The sequence below is a fragment of the Streptopelia decaocto genome (genome assembly GCF_964273445.1).
Source record: "Streptopelia decaocto genome assembly, chromosome: 18".
NCBI lineage: Eukaryota > Metazoa > Chordata > Aves > Columbiformes > Columbidae > Streptopelia > Streptopelia decaocto.
In genome coordinates, this window is record NC_138673.1 from 6497748 (window position 1) to 6521465 (window position 23718).

Below are 23718 nucleotides of genomic sequence, written 5' to 3' on the forward strand. Positions count from 1 at the left end.
GCACCGAGCAGCCAATAGGAGCGCTGTAGAGTGTCGCGCGGCGCTGACGTCCGGGAGCACCGGAAGGAAGGGGCACGGCTCCGGGCGGCGGGAGGATTTGGCGGCAGCGGCGGAGCGCGGCGGGAGAAGCGGCACCATGAGCGTGCAGCTGAGCGAGGGCGCCATCGCGGTGAGGGGCCGGGTCCGGGGGTTCTGCGGGATGGGGGCCCGGGTCTGGGCTCGGTCTTGGGCGGGTGGGGGGCGGCGGTGAAGATGGGGTCGGAGCTGGGCCGGGTTCGGGGGCAGGGGGCCCTGGCCAGGTCTAGCGGTGACGGCCATTCCCGGCACCTTTCTGAGGGTCTCTTTTTTTCCTCCTTCAGGCCATAATGCAGGGGGAGAACGTCTCCAAGCCCGTGCTGCAAGTCATTGTGAGTATTTTCCGTTATCTCTTGTCTCAGTCCGTTAGTGGCTGTGTGTGCTCCTATACGGCTTTCTGAGGGCAGCCAAACTTCCTCTGCGGAGAACGTACTCTTAACTTTGTTTAAACAAAAGTCTGAATAGATAGGCCGTTTGCTAACCATGTCACTTTATGTTTTTGAAGAGTTTCTGAACAAAAGAGAACTAATAATCTGTTGTTTCCCCATAGAATACCCGGGCTATTGCCACGGGAAATGGGCCACCACGTTACCGAGTGTTGATGAGTGACGGGGTTAACACCCTTTCCTGTAAGTATGACAACCTGCAGGAGTTTGAAGTGTGGAGATGCTAACGGCGCTAAATTTTCCGGTCAAGTGTCTAGGTGCTAATGATGAAATGATTATTGAAGGAGAATGTGGCATACATGGCAAACCACAGACCCTGAAGTGCGAAGCTGTATTTTAACACTGGGACAAGATCCTTCTATTCTGGAATTTTCTCTGTGAGCTTTAAGCAATTAATTCACTACAGGGCGTAATGAAAATACAGAAACCTCTACATGTTTTTGTAACAGTGATTTTTAAAGTAATTTAGCTTAATCTTTCTCTGTTTGCTTTGATACATGATCATTTTAGCTATCACTGCACTCCAAAATTTGAGAATGAATACAGTTTTAGTGACTTATTAGTGACTATGCTCTTTTCTATGTGCTAACTAATTGAGCACGTTATAAATCCAATGCAATGCTACACTGACTGGAAAAGCTGTAGCCAGCCATGGCAGCCCCGTTTAAGGCTAACGTGTTAATTCTTAAGTGGTTTTTCTTCTGTTTCTGCAGCGTTCATGTTGGCGACACAGCTGAACTCTCTTGTGGAACAGGAACGCTTAGCAGCCCACTGTATTTGTCAAGTGAACAGATTCATTGTCAACAGCCTGAAAGATGGAAGGTATATATATTTCTATAAGTACGGTTTACAGAAAGGCAGCTGCACTAGTGGATGCTCTGTTCTTTGTGACTAAGCAGAGGCCGAATGTGTTTAATTTAGATTATTTTAAAATACTCAGCCTTTAGGGTGCTGGAGGGAAAGCACACAGCGCAAGCAATAGCAGAAATAATTACAGAACGTGACTGCAATGGGTGCAGATATGCATAGTACAGAGATTCAGTAACTGGAGGTTGCCTATTGGAATACACCAAGTTTCATTAAAATTGACAAATTTTAAGTTAATGTGGAAAAGAAACTGATATTTTCTTGTTACTGAAGTCTTGGGGAATCTGGTCTTTTATGAAAATTTGAGAGGAGGAAAGTAGGATACAGCAAAACGAGAAGGGATCTGAGTGAGCTGATTATTGAAAAACCATGTATGTGTTAAGCAGAATATGAACTAATATGAAGGTTTGTAATATTTTTATTCAGCTTTTTTTTTGTGGAGGGAATATGACTTCTTTTGAGGCAGGGACTATATTCTCTCTTGTAAACCTGGCATGCTTTTGTTACTTTTAAAACACTGTGTTGTTTCAAGCCATTCCTGTGTGCCCATTCAGCCTGCCATGGGCTGTCCTTGGTGAAATGTGATACAGCTTCAAACCTACTTTTACCTCAGGAGAGGGTTAAGTTGACAGTGGGAAGCTCTTGTCTTCAGATCCTTGTCCAAAGAATTGGCCCCTAATGGTTGGTTCTCTTACCTGCTACAAAGGATATTCAGAGTCTGATAGACTTGCAGAGGAAGCCATTACTGCTGTCTGTTCTGTTCTGTGTTTGTAGGAGAGTGGTTATACTGATGGATTTAAATGTTCTCAAAACTGCTGATAAGGTTGGTGGGAATATTGGCAATCCAGTGCCGTACAATGAAGGTGAGTGTCCTCTCTAAACAAATACTTTTCTGAGCAAACTCTCTGTTTGGATGACCTTTCAGCTGGCTGTTCTTTCACTTAAAAAGAAGCAGTCAGACCTGATCAGTGATGTCCAGATCTCAAGAATCCTTTCTATTTGTGTAAACCAAAACGGCTTTTGTTCACGTATAGTAAACTCTACACCATGGCTTAAGCTTCAGTCTCTACATGGTATTGGGAAGTATCTATACCTTATGATAACATTGACAGATTTTTACTATATGTTAGTGGTCTCTATCTAGATTTCCAGTAAGTATGTGGAAGCTATTCTATGTCTCTTCATAACGAATAACCAAATAGATTAGTACTACTTCTGTCTGGAGAGAAAACAGCAGGAGGAAGATGTAATAATGATCTACAAAACCATAAGATGGCATGGAGGGGATGAATAAAGCATGATTAATATCTCTCTCTTTCCTACATTCACTTGATGCTCTTTAGTTCTCATATTGTCAGGTAGTGGTTTTAAAACAAAGGCTGTACTGCACCCCCAAAGAGCGCAGAGCTGAATTATGGAACTTGTTGAGGCAGGTGCCAAAAATTGGCACAGGTTCAGAAAGCAATTAGATGTGAAAGAAAAATCCATTAGAGGCTGTTAAACATACCAATACATCCTCTGCATGAATGTCAGGTTCAGGAAGCACTAAAACTTACATTGCGCAAAGTGCATAGATGAGAGGCTGGTTTGAAAACACAACCAGCAAGCAGACCTTGCTCAGCACCTGTTCCTGCCCTGTCATCTGAAAAACCACGGTGTGCTGGGTGGACCTTAATGTGACCTGCTGTAAATCTTTCTTTTTTGTTATGTTGGATAAATAACTCTTCTTCATTGTAATGTACTGAGCTTACACTTCTCAGGCAAACATTATTTGAATTAATAATTTTTTTTCCTCCTGAGGTATGTTCAAAAGTGTGTTCTGATCTTTAAAAAAGAGAGGATCATAAGCACTTACAGAAATTATTTGAACAGCTTCGTCATTGATGTATATACAGATAATGGCTGAAATGTAATAGTAAATAGCTCATCTTGAAGAATTCTTTCTTTTCCTGGTGGAAGTGAATTGTTATACTTTTATTACGAAGTGACCACACATTGGTAGCAACACTTTTCTGTAGGATATTTTAGCCCAACAGTGGTGGTAGGTACACTGCCATTCTGGTTAAAAATCTGCTTTACTAATCAAAGTAGAAATTAGACTTTGTTCTGAAGACAGACATCTTTCTTCATTAACTTTTCTTTTTCCTAGGGAATTAGAGGGGTGTCTGTTAAATGAGCCTAAAGAATCTTTTGTTCCTTTGATAGTTACGTAGCTAATTGCTGTTTAAAAAATGTGTTGACATCTCAGATTTTATGGTTTAATCCCACAGTTGCTGTAGAGACCGAGATTTTCAGAATAGCTACTGAGCAGACTGGTTTGTGTCTTTCTCCCGTTTCCCTTGCTTGTGTGATACAAGAGCTTGTGAACTAGAGTGGCTTTCATTTATCATATTGTTGCTTAGAAACAACTGCAAATGTGATATCTTGCAGAACTGAGCTGAAAATATACCTTTAAGAGTCTAAATATTGGTAAAATTACCGTGAGTTTGATCAAAGCTGTGTGCTTTATTTGGGCTTACAAAAGCACTCGGCGATGAAGTTTTCAAACGTAAATGTCTTTGAAAATGTTACTGGACTGTGATCATAGTAAGTGTGGTCTTGCACTAGATAGTTAAGAGATATTGAATTTGAAGTGATGCGTATTTCATTTTAACCCTGATGTTATTCTGCGACTTCATACCTTTTTCTTTGATATTAAATACAGTTTCAGTTACAGAAGGCGGTGATAGTTCAGATTAGGTGTGCTTAACCCAGCCTTTCTGCTCTGCCTGATTTGTCACAAAGGCCTTGATAAAATGACAGAGGCGTATTTCAAGTTGCAGATTCTTTTAAGTTTTTGTATATATTGAGAATTTATATTTCTGAGGAATGCTCAGCTAATGCAGAATGAATATCTTAAGAGCCCTTTGCAGTTTTCATGGAAAACAAGTGCGGGTATCTTAAACAGAACGCTTAGCCCCACTTTTGGTCTTACATGAAATATGGATCTCAAATCGTTAGACCTGGGATTAACGAATTTCCTAGACTGTAATACCACAGTAGGACCCTGGGAGTGAGGATCTGGCTTTTGGCCACTTTATGCTTGAGCAGTAGGTGGTTAATCTGCCTAACAAGGAAGCTGGAGACACAATCTTCTTAGTACACGTCATAAAAACTTTTCAGGCAGCGTTTCATAATAGTATTGAAAATTAAGACTGAGCAGTTTAGTCCTTGGTAGAAAACTAGATGATAATGTTATTACTGCCATTAATCTCATTCAAATTACTATGATGCTGGACTTTCTCCTTACTATGACAATTACTTGCTACTTACGCTTAACTTCTGTCATTAATCTTTAAACGCTGAAATGTTTGTATGCTTGTACATTCACTTGAACTGTTTATTCTTGCCCTTCCCATCCCCATGTGTTCTTTCCAAGTGCATTTTCTTTTTTCCTTTTGGAAAGAGTTGGCTGTGTGGGCAGCTTTGGCCAAGGGTCTTGGGTTTGACTAAGCCAGTAAATAGAGCAGAAATGTGATCAGGGGTTTCAAGTGGTTTTTCAGCTTCTGCTAATAAAAATGAACCATGAAAACCAGGCAGAGGAGTCAGTTTTCTGAGCACCCGAAGTGATCTGTAGGCCACCAACCACCAAAATCCTGGTTTAGGAGTCCCTAGGCTCTACAAGTGAGAAAATTGGAGAGATATTTCTGCTGCTTCTCTATTTGAACACACGCATAATAATATTAACATGTTAATATATTGTTAATCTGTTGAGAAACACCAGGCTCTGGATAGGCAACCATTAAGACACGATTTTGTGTTTAATAATGCATAAGTGTTCTAATGTACATGACGGTCTTTTGTTTGTTTTTTGGTGGGGGGTTTTTTAATTAAGAAATCCTAGGGAAAAAACATTTAGAAGAAAAGTAGCAAAGAAATCACTTGCTGTTGCATATGCACATTCCTGTTATTTTTGAATATTTGCTCCCTGTCCAGACGTATTTTTCTCTTAATGTGTTTTGTTTGTTCATTTGTTTCCTTCTCCTCTTACACTAAATGAATTTGGGGTGTTGAGCACTGACCCCGACTGGGTCCTCTGAGCAGCGAGGGTGGAATTCTGGCTTCTCCATCTAGCGGAGTCTGCAGCAAATACACGTTGCTGTTTGACGTCACGCTGTTGCTAGGGAGATCGCTGTCACCGGTTCACCGCTGTGACTCTACTGCGGCAAGTTAGAGGAGCACATTGGGTTTCGTCCAAGGACCTTGTTTGGGGTTAAAAATAACCAGGGGGTTACCTCTGTAGGCTCCACGGCATCAGGTGATGCTGTATCAGGGTCTCCTTGTGTTGCTTCTACTTCTTTACCTTATTTCGGTGGCATTCTGTTCTGGGATTCTCTGCTTTTGTTCCCAGTGATGCTTATGGGCTTGATCTGACATTCTTTTCTGCTTTCTCTGGCTGTCTTCTTATTCACCCCCCAAATCAGGGGGCTTTGCCTACTGAGGTCTAGGACTTCCTGCAAACCAGTGACTTAAGAAATTCGTTGCATCCAAAAAGATGAAAACATTTGAAGTTTTCTCATCTGGAGGCAAAACATGACAGGACAATTATTCCGTAAAAGGAATTCGAATTTTTGAACTGTAGATTAGTCTTCAAATATACTATTTCTCTAGATAGGTCACTCTCCTCTTTCTCTTGTAATTTATCATCAATATAAGGCAAAGAAAAGTCCTGGAATCTAAAAAAAATGCATTATATGTACTTACTACAGCATCACTTTGCTCCCTGTGCAGTGTACTGCTGTGTCCCAAGAGGGACCCTGGTGAATGCTGAAATGACGACTTCATCACCTCCACATTAAATATCTTCATATTTTGGAAATAAAATATAGCAGGTGTTTTCTTTGTCTTGTAATTATTTCAGGTTTGACTTTACCTGGTGTGATTTTTGACCCTTTCTGGATTTTAAGAGGGAATTCTCTGGGTAGCAGCAGAAACTACCTGTCAGAGCAATAGAAGCCTGTAAAAAGTGAGAAGTTGTCAAGATTACTTCAGTGCTGTCCTTTTAAATAACCGTCAACCCTGAATTCTTTCCAAGTAGAAAGCAGTTGCTTGAGGAAAGAGATATAACTGACATTCCTCCGTGGCAATATTGTTCAACAGATACCTTGCTACTGCTGTGTCTTATAACACCTGAATATTAGCTTGTGTTTTCCATGTTTTAAATTATTTTTTCATGCAAATGTTATTTCTTAGAAAGGATTAGGGATAGTTTTAATTACTGTGCTCCCTACTGTACTCTGTGTTCTCTTTCCATTTGATTACCAGGGCAAGGGCAGCAACGTTCTTCAGCTCCAGCAGCAAACCCAGCACCCAGCAAACCACAACAACAAAATGGCAATATGTCAGTAGGAGGTAAGTGTAACCCTGGGCAGGAACTGGTTTCCTTTTGTGCAGTGCAAACTTACAGCTTAAATTTAAAACCGATCCCTTCTTTAATGGTGTTGCACAGGAAACACTCTATTAAAGACTAACCCATAGCTTGGCAAGGCAAATTCTCTCAAGAGACTACTCTACACTTGGATTTAATAATAAATTTTTTAAAAGGGGGAAAAAATACCTACTTCCTTCCTCTTCCCCAAGGGAAAAAATAGGAAACAACTACCACAAAGCAGTATAAACTGAACATCTAGTCTGATGCATTTTTGCATTCTTGCAACAGTGCTCTGTGGACACCCAGGTAGGTTTGGAGCTGGCCAGCAGGTGTACCACCAATGCTGAGCTATGCAGGCCAAAAAGTTTAGGTGGTACAGGGCTGAAATTATTTGATGATACATCCATAAATACACTTTTTGGATCAAGACTTTCAATAGTGAGATAACTGGAAAAGTCTGTCAACTTAAATGTCAGCCTGTAGACTGTTTTTGAAGCAAAGAAGTTGTCCGTCCCAGCTCTTGGTACTGCTTTAACCACTCTGTATTCTTCACCCCTGAGTTTAAGAAGTATTTTGAAATAGTAGAATTTTTACACCTGCTTACTGCAGCAGGAAACAAGCTCTTCCTTCCTGTGCTTAAGGCCGATCATAAGACTTCTGTACTTATACATTGACTAGATTCAGTTTAGAATTAGTGGTATTGCTTTATGTCAGGAAATTATTTGATTGTGGGGTACCATTCCTTCCTTGTTCCACCCAATAGTGTAGATTTAAAGCTTGATGTGCTGTATTTTAGAGAATTTACTGCTAACTAGTTGTTTCCCACTTAGACTGTGCTTAAGTGATTGACTCTGGACACATCTCCACTTCCAGTTTAAGTGCTCTAAAGGTCTGAGAGTGTCTCTTCTGCAGCAGTTTGCAGCCTCGAAAATACTTGTAACTGAGAGCAGAAGCGATTCAACGAACTTTCAGCTGTTCTGTTGTGCCCACACAGCTCAGCGAGTGGAGCTCGAAGTGCCAGCCCGGTGCTAAGTGTGACTTTGCCTCCACCCCATAGCGTGGTGGTGAAGTTCTGCCTGACTTTGCACCATGAATTGGTTTTCACTCGTCTTTTGTCTGCGAGGCTGAAATTCTTTATGCTTTCTTGTGGTTTTTGAAAGGTCCTGCTGCTCCGAAGTACCACGCTCCCTCAAACCAGTTTGGTAAAGCCAGCGCTGCCAATTTGTTGAAGACACCAGGGGGATCGCAGGCCAAAGTGGTGCCAATCGCCAGCTTGAACCCCTACCAGTCCAAGTGAGTTATTGTGCTTTGCCAGGTGTTGCTCAGTGTCACAGGCGTGAAGGAACAATAGCTTCTTTTTGCTTCCTCTCATGTATGAATCCCTGTCAAACCATTCTTTGAATTCTTTTGAGTTTATTGGTTAACTTCAAACAAACAAAGGCAGCAATAACAACAAAACCACCCACCCCCAAAAATAAAAAGAAGAAAAAAAAAACAGCCTCCCTAAGAACCAGCTGTACAGGGATTGGTTTGTTTCTTGTTTGTGTTTTTGGGGTGTAGGGTTTTAACATTTCTTTTATTTCATCAACACTCCAGCAATCTGAGATTTGCCTTTACATTGTCTTGGTGATGTTACCCTGCCGAGCTTGATAGGTTTTTAATATTTTAGTTGAACATCAATTGACTTCTCTTTTTTTTCCTAAAGCAACCTTCTCTTTGGTAACTTAATGACAAAACAGCTCAGTAAGCTATTCACTTCGGCTACTGTTCTCTTGAAAAGCATGAGGATGTAATTATTTTGTGAATGACATTTTTAAGTTATGCAAACTGATTTGATTACCCAAGTTAAATGCGAATCCTATAATTGAGCTCTTGAGTTCTGGCGTTTTTTTTCAGAACAGGCAAACTGCTGTATGAGAAATGTGCCCTACAAGGGTAGAAGATTTGAGGCCTGCTTTTATGCAGAAGGGTTGTTCTGCTACTGTTATCATACTAGATGCTTTATGGTTGGCTTTCTTGCTGCTTTCTCTACAACTTTAGTGGTCTAGGCCGTTAAAACAGAAAGCAGCAGAATAGCAGGTAGAGTTGCTGGAGCGCAGTGGAAAGATTCTGGCTTCTAAATAGTGACGTTCCAAAGGTTTGTCAATTCAATCTCTTCCTTAAATAACAACAAAAAAGACACAGAACACTGTTTTCTTGCACAATTTCAGGTGGACCATTTGTGCTCGTGTTACGCAAAAAGGCCAGATCCGCACGTGGAGCAACTCCCGTGGCGAAGGAAAGCTCTTTTCTATAGAGCTAGTCGATGAAAGCGTAAGTGTCATATGTAGAGAATGAGATAATATATGCCAGATGCTGATGAACCCTTCATAAAGACAGAATAGAGGAAATAAAGTATATTATAGGAAATGTTTTGTTTTATTACGATTGAAGCTTGTATTCCTGTATTCATTAAGTTGAGCATCAACGACCCAGTTTTTATCCAGAACAAAGTCTTAAATATATGGCATTACTGATTGTGTTTCATCAAAGTCTATTGCGTGTGACTAAATTTTTGCAGCTTCAAAATACAGTTGTTTATGAAAACTGACAACCTAATACTTCTGTTTGTGGTGGTTTCCTGTAGATTGAGGATGAGATCTCATCCTTGCTTAGATACACATCAGATAACAAGCAGTGAGAGGAACGTTGCCTGCAAGTTATAAGCTTTCATTTTCTTGAGGAAATCGGAGTACAAATTATTATAATACTAGAAAATTTCATCTGTGGTTTGTTTGGGGAACGGGATCTGGTTAATCTAACTAAACTTGCAGTTTGTCAAACCTCTTATCAAATTACGTTCTTCTGTCGTGAAAACAAACAAGATTCTGCTAGATTATGTTTAGTATAAAATGTGAGGTTAGTAATGTAATATCTTGTCATCAGCTATTTGTTTTCTCTGCGTACTGTCTGTATTCCATTTTTTTTAAAAAAACCAATATTTCTATCTAGTGAATTTACTATTGTTATTAATTCTTACTTAAAGGCTTGGCATGAATGGAGGATATCACAATATACTGTGCTAACTTGTGGAGCTGTGTGATCTGAGGTGTTTGGGTTTTTTTAACACGTAATGGCAATTAATGCCAGTTTTATGAGTACCTTCTCAGAGGTATATATATGTAGTTCACGTGTGTTTCATTCTGAAGCTCTAGATATATTAAGGAGACTTGAATATGAGACTTGATGGTCAGGTGTAGAATATGTTGTTTTAGCTGTAATGCAAACATGAGGAGCATGTTTGTTTCTCGCGTGCCTGGAGCTCGGCTGGCAGCCTGCGCCGTGCCTGTAGAACTGATGCCACTTAACATTGCAAAGATTTCTTTGTAATTTTTCTCATGTCGAATTTCAGTCCTGACCAGCTCTCCTATTTTCCTGCAGGGCGAGATTAGAGCTACTGCATTCAATGATCAAGCAGACAAGTTCTTTCCTCTCATCGAATTGAACAAGGTAGGGTAGCATTGTGCTTTCATAGATTGACATGAGCTAGAAAAAGAGGAACTTCAAGGATTTTTAAAGCAAGGATTTTTAAAGGTGAACACAATCTATTTTCTCTGCCTGGCTTCTGATAATATCCTCTGTTTCATTGCTTTCTCCTGTAGGTATATTATTTTTCCAAAGGCACTTTGAAGAGCGCTAACAAGCAATATACAGCTGTTAAGAATGACTATGAGATTACATTCACTAGTGAGACTTCAGTTGTGCCCTGTGATGATGCTCAGCATCTTCCATCTGTTCAGTTTGACTTCGTGTCCATCTCTGACTTGGAGAACACACCCAAAGACTCAATTGTTGGTCAGTCTAAGTACTAAAATGGCAAGCTCTAAAGCTTTGAACTTTTTCTTTTGTGTCCTGAATACCGGGTGGCAGTGAGCATACAATGCTTCGAGTGTTGTGATCTCTTAAATGAGGTTATCTAGTGATGGTTGCCATTAAAAATACCTTGGGCAATTTTCCTGTTAAGATGTCTTTGCCCTGTTCTGCTAACAATATATGATTTTTCTTCAAACTAAAGATGGTAAATGATACTTGTTTATTGTACTATGATCATTGTTTTCCACAGGAAAGGGCTGAAAGAAAAAATGTCCTTGCTCAGCACGTGTGTGTTTCATACCTTCCGTAGTCTTGCTTTCTTTCGCTATCTAATTATCTCTGTAGTGATTTTGGCATAATTCGTTGTATTCAAGTCCAAGTTGCATGACTGTTTTGGCTTGCTTTGTGAAGTATTGAGGGTTTGTTTTTCTGTAATTTGTTGGGCAGAGTACTCCGGAAAAATCAGAGGCTTGGGTGGGGGCGAGGGTTCTCAGGTTTCACAGGCACAAGATGCCCGTGATTCAGAGGCATTCAGCTGGGAATTTTAAAGGTAGATCTGTCATATTAAAAATGGTATATTTTTAGGGAGTGCAAAGTGGATTGTATTTGCTCTTTCTGCCCAAACATGTGGACTTGTTGAAGTTGCAGCTTATGGTTGCGGGGCTACAGAGAAGGCGCTAGTCAGCTGCTTCTGTGTGTTTTTGAACCCCTTGCATCAGAGACTTGGGCTTAAACAGCACAAGTATGTGTTACAGGATCAGGACTAAAGTCCTTTGACAGAATATTATGAGGAAAGAGAGTACAATGCCTTGATCTCACTAATGTAGTGAGGCTTGCATTCATGAATATCTTAATGAATTCGTCAACAAAATTAAAGCACTGAAGAGGTCTGTAGTGGAGCATTCCTACCATAATACGCTAATTTCCATATCAGATTTGATTTGAATAGGGAGCCTGCATACAAGGTAGAAATCTGACGCCAGGATTGAATTCTTCTCTTGTGATCTTGTATTCCCCAATTGTGACCCTTGAGTAACTCTAAATTGTAACTGTTTCTCAGATGTAATTGGAATTTGCAAGAGCTATGAAGATGTCACTAAAATTATAGTGAAAGCGAACAATAGGGAGGTATCAAAGAGGAACGTGCATCTGATGGATACATCAGGGAAACTGGTGACAGCTACGCTGTGGGGAAATGAGGTATGTGCCCTCTTACCTGTTCTTAAGTAAAGGTTCCTTTGCGTAGGGTGAGGAAATGTGTGCACTGTTGTCATCTGAGATGGGCACAGCACCGCGACAGGGTCCTGGGTGTTTGACGATCGGGGCAGAGAGAAGGTGAAAGACTGTCTGGTTTCATTCAGGTGTGATGTTCTTAACCTTTCTCTGACAAACTGCTGACATGATCTGACTAATGTGTTCTGAACAACTGCAGACATTATGTCTCAAGCTCAGAGACTGAAGATAACAGATTTCTGGTTTAGGAAAGGGATATGAGTTGCAGTTTGATTATGGAGCAGCCCGATGGCTATGGCTGTCTCATTTCAGATGAATTTTATGTGTAGGGTGGGATACATGTTATCCTGCATAAATTGCTGCTTAACCAAAGGGTTGAGAGGCTGTATCTCAGACTAGGAGTTTAAAGCATCAGAGCCTTGGTATCTAAAGTTTGAGTAGTTGCAGTAAACTGCTTCTTTATCCTTTTAACAAGCTACTTTGTTTTCCAGCAGTGTTGTAGATACTTAGGGTTTTATGTTCTACTCTATAAAATGGGAGGGATCCCGCCAGCTTGACAGTGATGCTTTATGGCTAAATGATCAAGTGCACTGATACTGTAGGTACCTCAACACCATTAACCATCTGCTGATATAAATGAAATAAACTGAAGTTCACCATCACAAAATTTCGAGGTTCAACTGGGTTGTTCCAGGAGAGGCTACTGGTGATCGGTCCCTGGCAAAGCTCTGCCCACAGAGATCAGGGTCTGTGGTTTACAAAGTCAAATCTGCTTGCTTGCTTGTTTGTGGAGTAGATACAACAAGTATTGAGGGGAAGTGACTTATTATGATTTTCAGCTGGCACAGTTAGGGACTGAGTCTGTATCTCCTTTCTCAGTCATTGCTTTAACTGCTGGGGTACGTTTTGTGCTGGTTTTGCGTCTCATGGACACAGGGAATGCTACTGTCAACTCCAGCTCATTTGTAATCTTGAAGCACGTGATGCTCCCCTTGCTTGCTAAGTGATGTGGGGTCCAGAAAATCTATAGCTTTCAAAACCTCGCTCATGCCAAGAGGTTCTGTTAGTGTCAGGCTTTACTCAGATAACAAACTGATGGCAATTGAGCAGCATTAAAGCAGCTTTATGAGATTAAAAACAGAAAATGGGAAGTCGAGAAGAAGTGTTTGGTCAGCATACCTACACTTCTGCGTTTTAAGTTGTAGTAGAATAGACGTGATCGGCTCAGTCAAGCCGTGTGAGTTATTTCATCTCCTGAAGAGTCTAATCTAACCAAATAATTTCTCCTGTTTGGAGAAACCTCCATTCCCATGACCCATCTCCCTTTCTAAAACCCTTGTGTAAAATTCCTAATGGAGGGCACCAATCCTTTTTTACCAAACCACTGGTGTGACTTAAGGATTCTCTGGTTCCCCAGGAAACGGGGTGCTAGGATTACCAGTTTAATTGTTAGCTGCCTTTTCTCAAAGTCCTAGTGATACTGTTTAAAACCTTACCTTCTAGATACGGTAACACAGTTTGATTCAGATTTGGTCTCTTGTCATGATCTCTGAATTATGATCACAAGTTCACTACCTGTACTGTAGCGTGCTACTAATGTTTTCTGTTTTTTTCACACATGTAGGCTGAACAGTTTGATGGTTCTAGACAACCTGTGATAGCCATCAAAGGAGCCCGAGTCTCTGACTTCGGCGGTAGGAGCCTGTCTGTCCTGTCCTCGAGTACAGTTATCATCAACCCTGATAGCCCAGAGGCTTTTAAGCTCCGAGGATGGTATGAGTGTGTTTGTGTTGATTTGTTCCAGCCTGATGCAGAGTATTTGTTTTGTTCTGTTTCTCTGTACATGAGCGGTCTGTATAGCTCTGAAAAAAGGTAGCAAAGACTATGGGTTCCCGGCTTATAGAAAGTTCTCTTCCTTGAAAGCACTAGGGCCTGGAAGGCTGCGCTTTTTAAGCTGTTCAGTTCAAAAACATATAAATCCATGACGGGCCTTGCAAAATTGAAATAGGAGTAGTGTGTGCTGACCCAAAGGCTTGGAAGGCAGCATGAAATCAGACTTGACCAGCTCCACTTTCTGAGGCATTTTCGGAGAGAACAGTATTTTTTTTTCAGAGGCTTTTTCCATTGTGTGGAATCTGATACAGACTCTGTTAGTAGGGACTGGAGAAACCATGTTGACTTCTTCCAGTGTCTGTTCCTTATCAGATATTTTTCAGATAGCAAAATAATTATTTTATTGTTGACAGGAAAACAAAGTGATTTCTTGGTGGTTCATGGCTTCTACTCTTGGTAGTTCCTAAATTGTTTGCTGTAACTAATACAGTGAGATGTGGCCTATGTACGAATGGGGTTAAGTGCCAACAGCATCAGATCCGTGAATCCTGGGCTTTCAGGTTCTAGTTAAATCCCCCAAACATGGATAAAATATAATGGCATTCTCCATTTGTCGTTGAAGTATGGGAGAAGCACAGCTCAGAGTGCTGTTGAAGATAAAATTGATTGCGGGTCTTAAGCTATTACTGTCACACTTCAATTAAGTTCAGTTTTTGCGTCTCGTTGGCGTGTTTCTCAAATCACAAAAAGCACCACAATGGGTTGACAGTACAACCTTTTGCTGAAAAGCAGTGCTTTCTTCTTCTAACAGAGGAAGTATAATCTGTTCAATGCTATTTGCTTTTTCTTTCGAAGCTGCTGCGAAGATAATGGGACCATGTAATTTAATTTTAATTATGGAAATATCTTGATGCCCTTAAATCTTGTTATCTGACTGCCTTTAAGAAGCATGCAGTGCGTGGTTTGACCACTAGCTGGCAAACAAATTGCAGTTATATAGAACAAAGCTGTCCTCCTTTTGTGGCTTTATAAAATACTGTGCTAATTAAGTCGGACTATTAACTTAGTCTGAAATGCTATTTTTGTTTGCAGTATACACAAATTACTGTAATTGTTTCCTTTGCAATCATTGATAAAAAAATCCCTAATGTATTAAGTACACGAAACTAAATGTTTTGATAAGTCTGTGTGGTCTGCTGTCCAAAAATAGAAATGTGTCTTTGTGGTTCCAGGTTTGACTCGGAGGGGCAGCTTCTGGAATGTGTCTCCATCTCTGATGTGAGGGGTGGGCCGGCGGCTGGGGCCAACACCAATTGGAAAACTTTGTTTGAAGCCAAAGCTGAGAACTTGGGCCAAGGAGATAAGGTAAAGCGTGGCCACAGAGTACAAACCTTGTGTGTTGGGGAGAAAATGAAAAAGCTGGACTTTCTGCAGGTGTTCCGCTTATTGAAGTAGTCCAGTTGTTGAGCTTGTGCTTATTCTGTTAGAACTTGTTATTAAATAGTCAAGCTTATTGCTGATGTTGCGGCATGATACTGTGCTTGCAAGAGAGTTCTAAGCCTTGTATAAATGGGGCAGAAGGGAAGTTTACCCCAAAGATGTTTATTTAAATACTACAAAGTGTTGTAGGAGAAAGAGGGACATTAGGAGGAGGTGGGTTTTGAGGTGCACACTTAGTCAATAGAAAAGCTGGGGATAAAGCGCAGGTCTCCATCCAGTAACCTCGCTAGGCTTACACTGCTTCTTGACTTATTTTTAATGTTTGGGGTTGGTTGGTTTGTTTTCAAACTTAAGCGCTAAACCAACTGGGACATGCAACAACTTCTATCTAAGGAAAAAGCTTTACCTGTAATTCACTCATTTTTCTGTGAGATTTATTTTTTTTGCACGTTTCTTAAGCAACCTCTATTTATCTGCTGAAAGACTTGACCGTGGTCTTAAACCATTAGAATGATTATTTTAGTATGGTGAGTGGGTATTTTGTTCTGTAGGCTATAGTTTAATCAAATGCTTATCTGTAATACTACACAGTAGGCTTTCTGGGTTTTGTATTGGCTCCAAAAAGAAGCATAGCAAAGTGCAGAATCTTAATCCTGTGGAAAAGTAGAGATTTGAACAGGCACAATGGAGAAGCAAATATGCTTTATCTAAAGAAAACCTAGCAATTGGAGTTTCCTGCAATGGAAACACAAAATAATCTTGCTGTAGGGGCTTTATTTAACATAATGGAAACCTGAAAATGATTGCAACAGAGGGGTTGATTTACAGTTTCCCAATAATCCATAGCTGTTAAGCTTTCTAATCCTAAATATCCAAGTATGGGTGCCTTGCTTTGTAGTTAATTCAGAATTGGAAAACATTGAGTATTTTGAGGCTAATGTTGCACACTCACTCTCCTAGGCGGATTATTTTAGCTGTGTGGGCACAGTCGTACATCTGCGCAAAGAGAACTGTATGTACCAGGCATGTCCTTCTCAGGATTGCAATAAGAAAGTGATAGACCAACAAAATGGACTGTACCGTTGTGAAAAGTGTGATCGTGAATACCCCAACTTCAAGTACCGCATGATGCTTCTCGTAAGTAAACGGATTAGAGGGGAGCGAGTCTCTGACCGTTTCCCTTGGTCAGGCCAAACCGGAATCTTTCCAGAGCAGTGAGTGTCAGGGTGTTGTTTGTCTATCTGCGGTGCCTGTGGGTTCGAGGGTATTTAAATGGCTTGTGTGCTGTACCTGAGTGAGGGATGTTTCATTGAGCTGATTAGCAGTTTGTTTTCCTAGTGCTCCAATTAAAAGCTTTAGCCTTTGCCAAAAAGTTGCTGCTAGCTCAGTTGATTCTGGTTTCCAAGTGTACTATGCGGTGCAGGGTACAGATGGCCTACGCCTCTTCAGTAGTGAAGATAAACTGAAGTAAAATGGCATTTCTGGAGAGCAGTAATTGCACTTTTACAGCTGCTACCTATATTTAGTACATTTTTTTTGTTAGGTATTGTTCTGTCTCATGCTTTAATGGAGCCTGCTTCAGAAAGTTGTCTGAGGATTATTATTGTGATGCCCGCTTACACCGTAAGCATCGAGCCTTCTTCTGTTTTACGATATGTTGGAGTTGTATCTGCTTTGAAATGCTGTGCCAGGTGGGCACGCAGAGAAGAGGGAACTATCCCTGCAGTCTCACTCAAACACAAACTGCTCCCGAATAATCTCTAGCAGATAACTTCTAGGAACGCACAAACGACTTTACACAGCAGAATCATTCTCGTAGAATATAAAGGGGATGCTGAGGGTACAATCGTGGCCTTCAGAATAATGTGTCTCTTATTTTCCCATTCCTAATTGTCAAAGCAGCCAGGATATGCATGCGAGGCTAGTACTTGATTTTTTACTGCTCTGTCTTGTCCTTGAATGTGTTGATAGTTTCCTCATAACATGAGGAAAAAAAAAAACACTGCCTTCTACCCTTGGTGATAGAAAGTACGTATGGTGCACAGGGCTGTCTGTGATAGTTACTGGAAATTTAAAACTCTTTAGCTGTGAAATCTTTCTTTTGTGCTGTCTTCCTGCAGGAATAGGCAACTGGATAAAATGACTTATATTTGCTTTTTTGTTGTTGTTTTGTTTTTGTTTAGGTGACCATTGCAGACTGTCTAGAGTATCAGTGGGTGACTTGTTTTCAAGACACAGCAGAATTCATTCTTGGGCAAAACGCAGCTTTCCTGGGAGAACTGAAAGAAAAGGTCAGTCCATTAGCTTATTGTCTTTTTAGTAAACGTCTAGAAGTTGAGCTGTGTTTCACACACCTTGTTGTTGGGCTGCCCTCAAATGTCTTGCTTTTCTTGATGTGCCTGGTAAGGGAATATTCTTGTAATGTTGACTTTGAAGGCACCTTGGAGAAAGACGTGAGATAAGTGTGGAACACCAGTGCTGATCCATCCGGGAGCATGAGAGGCAGTGGGTCGTGTTCGTGTGGTTGCTGTGGAAATTAACAGAGTGATTAAAACAAATACAGAAGTGCCGTATGAAATAAAGTATATTTTGCTTCATTTGGCAAGAATTTGCTCTTGCCCATTCTCTGGGTGACGGGCCAGCGCAGGGGCCTGGCAGCCAAAGGTTGTTCTCCAGCTGTTGGATTTCAGTATCTTCCACAAGTTCACCAATCGTTGCTTCTCCCCAGTCTGAAGTTCTTGGCAGAGACTTGTTTACTCTCCTCAGGATTATTTTCCACGGGCCATCTGCCTGGAGAACAGAGATTTGCATGGTTTCCCCCATAGTTTGCTCCCACAGTCAGTCTGTCTCTACCTCTGCGCTCTTTTGGCTGTTCAGAGCTGGAGATCAGCCTGTCCTTGTCACCTGGACCTCGAGAGACAGCTGGTGACTTGTCGATAGTTCCACAGCCTTTAGAGGCTTTAACACATGTTGACTCCAAAAGAAAGGAGCAGACTGTTTAATCGTTGTACCTAGATTGGAAGAATCTGCAAAAAAACCCTGTTTTAGCTGTGAATGCTAAAAACATTATCCCTCATGTGTTCCAAAAATTTGTTTACAAAACCAAAAAGTTCCAGAACGCTTTGTATATATCTTTGTAAGTAGGCAGGAAGCTTTTTGAAGTAATGTTTGTTAGCCCACTTCTGAAGGCTCTTTTTCCCCACTAAATATCATCAGAAACTTTGTGGGTCACACAAAAACCGTGACTTGTAAAACAGGTCATTGGAAGAGATGCTTAAGTGATCTTTCTTTGACAGATTAGAACAGTTTTTAAGGTTATAAGCCATTCAACACTGACAGACAGTATTTTCCTCCCTTTGTCACTATGTGCTTCTCTGCTGCGTTTTCCTTCCTTCCAGCCCAAATCATATTTTCCTGATTTTAGTTGTCTACTGTATAAAATCTATGTGCTTTTGGTTTGTTTTGTTTGATGGTTATGTGGAAAGCATACTAAGTTCTTGCATTGCATGTGAGCGTTGCTGCTCTCCCAGGCTGCAGCAGGTTGATACCGGGGCTCTGCAGAGACACCGGTTGTTGGTTAACCCGTTGTGTGGCTGTGGGAGGAAAGTGAAGCAGTGGGGACTGTCAAACCTGGTTGTCCTGAGACACTGTTGTAGACTTTATCTACTGCAAAGGAGGGCTTGTTTTCCTCTAAGTTGCATACAAGAACGATTTTTGGAGATTTCCTGCGTTTCAGCTCTCTAAGGTAAGGGGTGCAAAGCTTGTGCTTCTGGGGTGCGAGGAGTTTTTGTGGTACTCTGGAGGCTGGACGCCTCTTTTCTGCAGGAAAATGTATTGCCAGCTCATTCCAATTAGATGTGCTTGTGCTTTTACACTTCTATTTTGAACATTCTTAACTCGTCCATATTTTCTTACTTTGGTCGTGCTTAGTCTCTGGTAGAGTTCAAACAACATTTCTTAGTCACTTTATAATGCTGAAGAGAACCAGGTGGGGAAGCAGAGACAGCAGATCCTATGGAACAGTACAAACATGTAATGTCTTTTGAAGAGCTGCCTAATGGAAATGGCTGAGGGTAGAAAATAGAACATAATATGGAATGAGCCCTTGAGCGGGAATGCTTTGTGTTCCAGGAGAAATTGGTTTTGATTTGACACTTTTATGAGCCTGTAAAAATGGTACTTGATGCATTTTTCAATAAGCTTTTCGTGGTGTTGTTTCTCTGAAGACCTGGTGCAGTGTCCTGGGAAGTTGGTGGGAATCTTTCCACTGCTCGCAGTACGTATGGAGACCACGTACAGCCAGTGGCCACACTAAGCATAGATATGCAGGCACGGTTTTTCATCTACTTCCCCACCGTGCTTGTTACCGAAGGAGGTAATGTAGGGTAGCAGCGACTGGTATGCAAACAGCATTTTCCACTCACTTACGGTTAGCGTAGTTTGTGGCAGAGCTGGAAACAGAAGCCAAATGCTTTATTAAGTGAGTTTTCTTATCCTCTAATCCATACAATGGTCAGAAGAAAGGGTTTTAATATTCAGGAAGGATATACCTAAATTTTGCAGTCTGTGAAACTCGCTACTCCTGTTCACCTTCATTTGTTGTGCTTTTCTAAACCTTAGGAGAAGCGCTGTGTGGTGTAAAATAGTGCTGCGCACACTGAAAAACAGCAGATGTAACACTTGGAATAGGAGTGAAACTGGGGTGGGTTCAATTCCAGATCAGATGCTCTGTCTGCTGCTGGAGTGACTGATCAAGTCATGTGCATCTGGTAGATAAATGTGTTAATATTAATAATTACTTGCCTGTATCATCCTGGGGCCACAGGATTTTTGTGGAATGTCAGTGAAGGTTTTTACAACTATTTTTTACACAAATAAACTTTCTCCACAGTCTCCCCAACTTGTCTGCTTCTGCTCTGCTGTTTTGACAAATTGTCTGTTATAAGTGATGATGCTGTTCAGTGTTCATATGGTAATTAGAAGCAGCTTATGTTATAAATATGACAGAGTCTTCTAATGGTTATAAAAGCATCTTCAAAACATGCATCCACTTTTTTATAGAACACCCCTCCTAAATAGGTCTGTGTCAGGATGTGAAGGATACATGCAGTATTGATGGATAAGCAGAGAAACAATACCTAATAAAATAATTAAGAGGGAAATAGTTAGCTGTCAGTGTTTGTGATCGTAGCAGAATATCAGAATTAGCCAGATACACAGCATGAGAGCATCTCATGCAGATTTATAGTGTCTTCATTCTCTACATTTCGTTGCAGATTTGGTGCAACTGTACAATATTTTGTTAAGGTAGCTGAGAATTTTTCACCTTGAACTAAACCTTTTCTTTAAAACTTGGTTTTGGCACCTAAAATTTGATGGAAGACTCAGCCAGTTACATGATCCAGTTAGTTCCGTAGTTTTGCCAACATCAGCGGAAGATGAGCTGGTCAGAAAGTTCGTGGGACTGCTGGAATCCTGGAGTGTCTGCAGCTGATATCTGTCTTTGTCCTTCTCGCAGAATGAGCAGGCGTTTGAAGAAGTGTTCCAAAACGCGAACTTCAACACGTACGAGTTCAAGATCCGAGTAAAACTGGAGACTTACAATGTAAGTATCCCCCAAAATCCAAATAACATGGCTTCTGTAGTTTGACTTGTCTCCATAGGAGCTGGCTTCCTTCTCTTCTGTTTGTGGGGAGAAGTTTTCAAAGATACTTGCTCACATAAATACCGTGATTCTTGAGCTCTGAAGGAGGGATCCACTGTCACCAACACTGCTCTCTCGAGTCAGGTTTGCTCTCCCAGCTCACCCTGAAACCAAGAGCAATAAGTTACTGGGGCAGAAGGGGGTCAGAACCAAACGCCCGGAGTCCTGAGCGTTCTTTTACACGCCACGTTCCTCTTTCACAGGATGAATCTCGTATTAAGGCTACGGCGGTTGACGTCAAACCTGTGAACTACAGAGAATACAGCAAGAGGCTGATCGCGAGCATCAGGAGAAACGCTCAGCTGGGGTGAGGTGGCTGCTGCTGACCGATTTGAAGCTGGAACTTCCAGGAAGAGCTCAATAGATGATATTACACCGACTTTTTCCCCACCCTGTGTGTGACACTTTGGCATTACTTACACCATGCATGGTAGTCCAGCATAGTGGGCTAAGTGATTTAATGCCTTTCTCTGAAAATATGCCCCTGGTAGATGAGAGTGCACTGTAATGGGTGCAATATCGTAGACTGCTGAGGTCTATTAAGCTGTGACAGCACTAAAGAGGAATCTCTAGACAGATTGCCAGGATCTTTAGACATGTCTGAAGTAGAATGTCTGAAGTAACTTTGCTTTCTTACTATATGTAAAGCTGAATTATATAACTATCGTGTCCTCTTTGCAAGAAAGTAGTGACAACTGTGACACTTTGACTTGTTCAGCAGAGGGCAGGAGGAAGAGTGTCATGCAGCTTTCAGGTCTGGACGGAGGAGAACGGGTCTATTAGGGCAAGTTAGTTCCTTTCTATAGAATTCAAAGGCTTTCTCTTTCCACAGGTGCCATGCAGTTGTTAATGCTTGGAATGGCAATATGGTAGAATTATTAATCAAAGACATATCTCTTATATCTGAAGAATATCCTTCCTTCAGGGTTTAATAGACTGAGTCAGATGGGTCTGATATTAATCAAAATTGTCTCTTCTGAGGAAGGCAGATAAGCATTGACTCTCCATTCCCCAGGGAAATTTAGGCAACTACAAAGCATTGCTTTAGTTTTCTCTTCAATTAATACTATGAGTTTTTCACTTATTTCAGCACACTTTTCCTGCCTATACATAGTTTGTATGTTCATATGGTCAGTTTCTTAGTTTTATTTGTGATGATGTTAATCAGAAACATTTCTTTAAGTGGGGGATTGGGGGGAGCTCTGTTTCAATAAACACTGTTTAATTCCTGTGTAGTGAATTTTGCTTTCTTTGAACACCAAAGACTTCTCATTACTAGAAAGCAATTAATTAGCTTTCATAATAAGCATTCACTTGAGGGAGATGTTACCTTATTACAAACTCGTAAGGTTAGACTGAAGAATGGAGACTTCTTTGCCTGATGTTAACGGCATGGAAATGCAGTGATATTTTCACCATTTTTGTGCCTGAGAATGCTGATGAGCTGGCACTTCTGGGATTTTTATTGACGTTTACACAGCAGTCTAAAACTAACCAGGCTTTGAGATTTGTTCAGACATAGAGCTAGTACAGAAAACAGTAATTATGCTACTGGGCTTTTCAGTCAGCAGAGCATGCTAGCTCTGTGTGCTCCTAATCACATTAATTATGTGCTCCCTGGCTGCAGCTCGCAGCTTGGCATTTGCTGCACAGCTCCAAGCATCCAGGCAGCGCTGCAGTGGGGCTCTGGTAGCAAACCTGGAACTTGGTTACTTATTTATTTTGCTCTGTAGAGCGCTGTTTCTTCATGTATTCAGTTGGTGCCCTTTATTCCCCATTATTGCCTGTTTGTCATCTCAAGGCTTGATGTTTAAGAACTGTAAATGCCATTTCCACTGATGGACATGAAGGATGTTATTCTGGGCCCATTAATTGCACAAACAACCCTTTTTTTATATTATTTTTTTATTCTGAGGATCATGACTGGGATCTTCTGCTGATGTCTTGCATTTTTTATTGAAGTATTTGTTCCTTCTGACCTTGCTTACAAAACATTGACTATAAAATTACAGTCTTCAGCGGGGTTCTGGATTGACAAATGGTACGTTAGTGGTGATAATCTATTTTTTCTACCCTGTTAACCAGTCTTTTACTTCTTCTCCCTCCTTCCCGGTTTGAGGGGACCGGTAGCAAGTGGTAATGCCAAATATTCCTTGAGTTTTTATGGGTGTTTGATTTAATGTGTATTTGCTGGCGTTGCAGCTTTACGAGGTGACGTTGCACACCTGCCTCTGCCGGGGCAGCTCGCTCTCCCCGTGGGAATCGCTCTGCATCCCTGTTCCACTGGAGACAGAAGGTATCAATACCCGAGGGTTTTAAGGCATCTTACAGGATCAGCTGCATGACCTTGAGCACTGGAACAGAAAATCAACTTAATACAGTTTGTGTGAAAAGTCATTTATTTGAGGACTAATAAAAAAAAACCCACCCTGCTCTAAAGTGGATGCTCATTAGTGACTGAAGAGTTGGAGGGTTTTAATCACGCTTTAATCAGCTAGTAGAAGATAAAAACATCAAGCTATGTAAGGGAAGGTATTTCTAGTGTAGCTATACAAGTACCATAGAGTTATATAAGCCTCTGCTCTAAGATCTCATCGTGAATGCAATGTACAGTTCTGGTCTGCTACGTATAGAGGCAAAAAAGACTGAGCTGGGGTGAGCGCAGAGGAGGAGGAGTTCACTGCACCGCTGAGGAGGAGGATGAAGATCTTTTTTAGGAGGGGCCCAGAAGAGCTGATTTAGCAAAATGGATCCTGAGAGGGGGATATGATTTCCCACTTTATATATATATATATATATGCATACATCTTGCTTCCTTCCCCTGATCGCAGGCTAGAACTGTTGAGGATAATTGGTTA

General features: G+C 41.1%; 1 protein-coding gene across 1 annotated transcript; it reads left to right on the forward strand.

Annotated features, from left to right (window-relative positions):
* The first annotated feature begins 59 nt into the window (after nt 1-59).
* Nucleotides 60-22095, forward strand: RPA1 (replication protein A1). The gene is made up of 17 exons (XM_082068690.1): nt 60-169; nt 360-407; nt 626-704; nt 1235-1343; nt 2163-2251; nt 6693-6779; nt 7959-8091; nt 9009-9111; nt 10219-10287; nt 10440-10632; nt 11711-11850; nt 13508-13656; nt 14949-15081; nt 16117-16293; nt 17340-17447; nt 20675-20761; nt 21064-22095. Exons 1-17 carry the CDS (start codon nt 137-139, stop codon nt 21169-21171), a joined length of 1845 nt encoding a protein of 614 aa, XP_081924816.1. The 5' UTR covers nt 60-136; the 3' UTR covers nt 21172-22095.
* Nucleotides 22096-23718: the final 1623 nt, after the last annotated feature.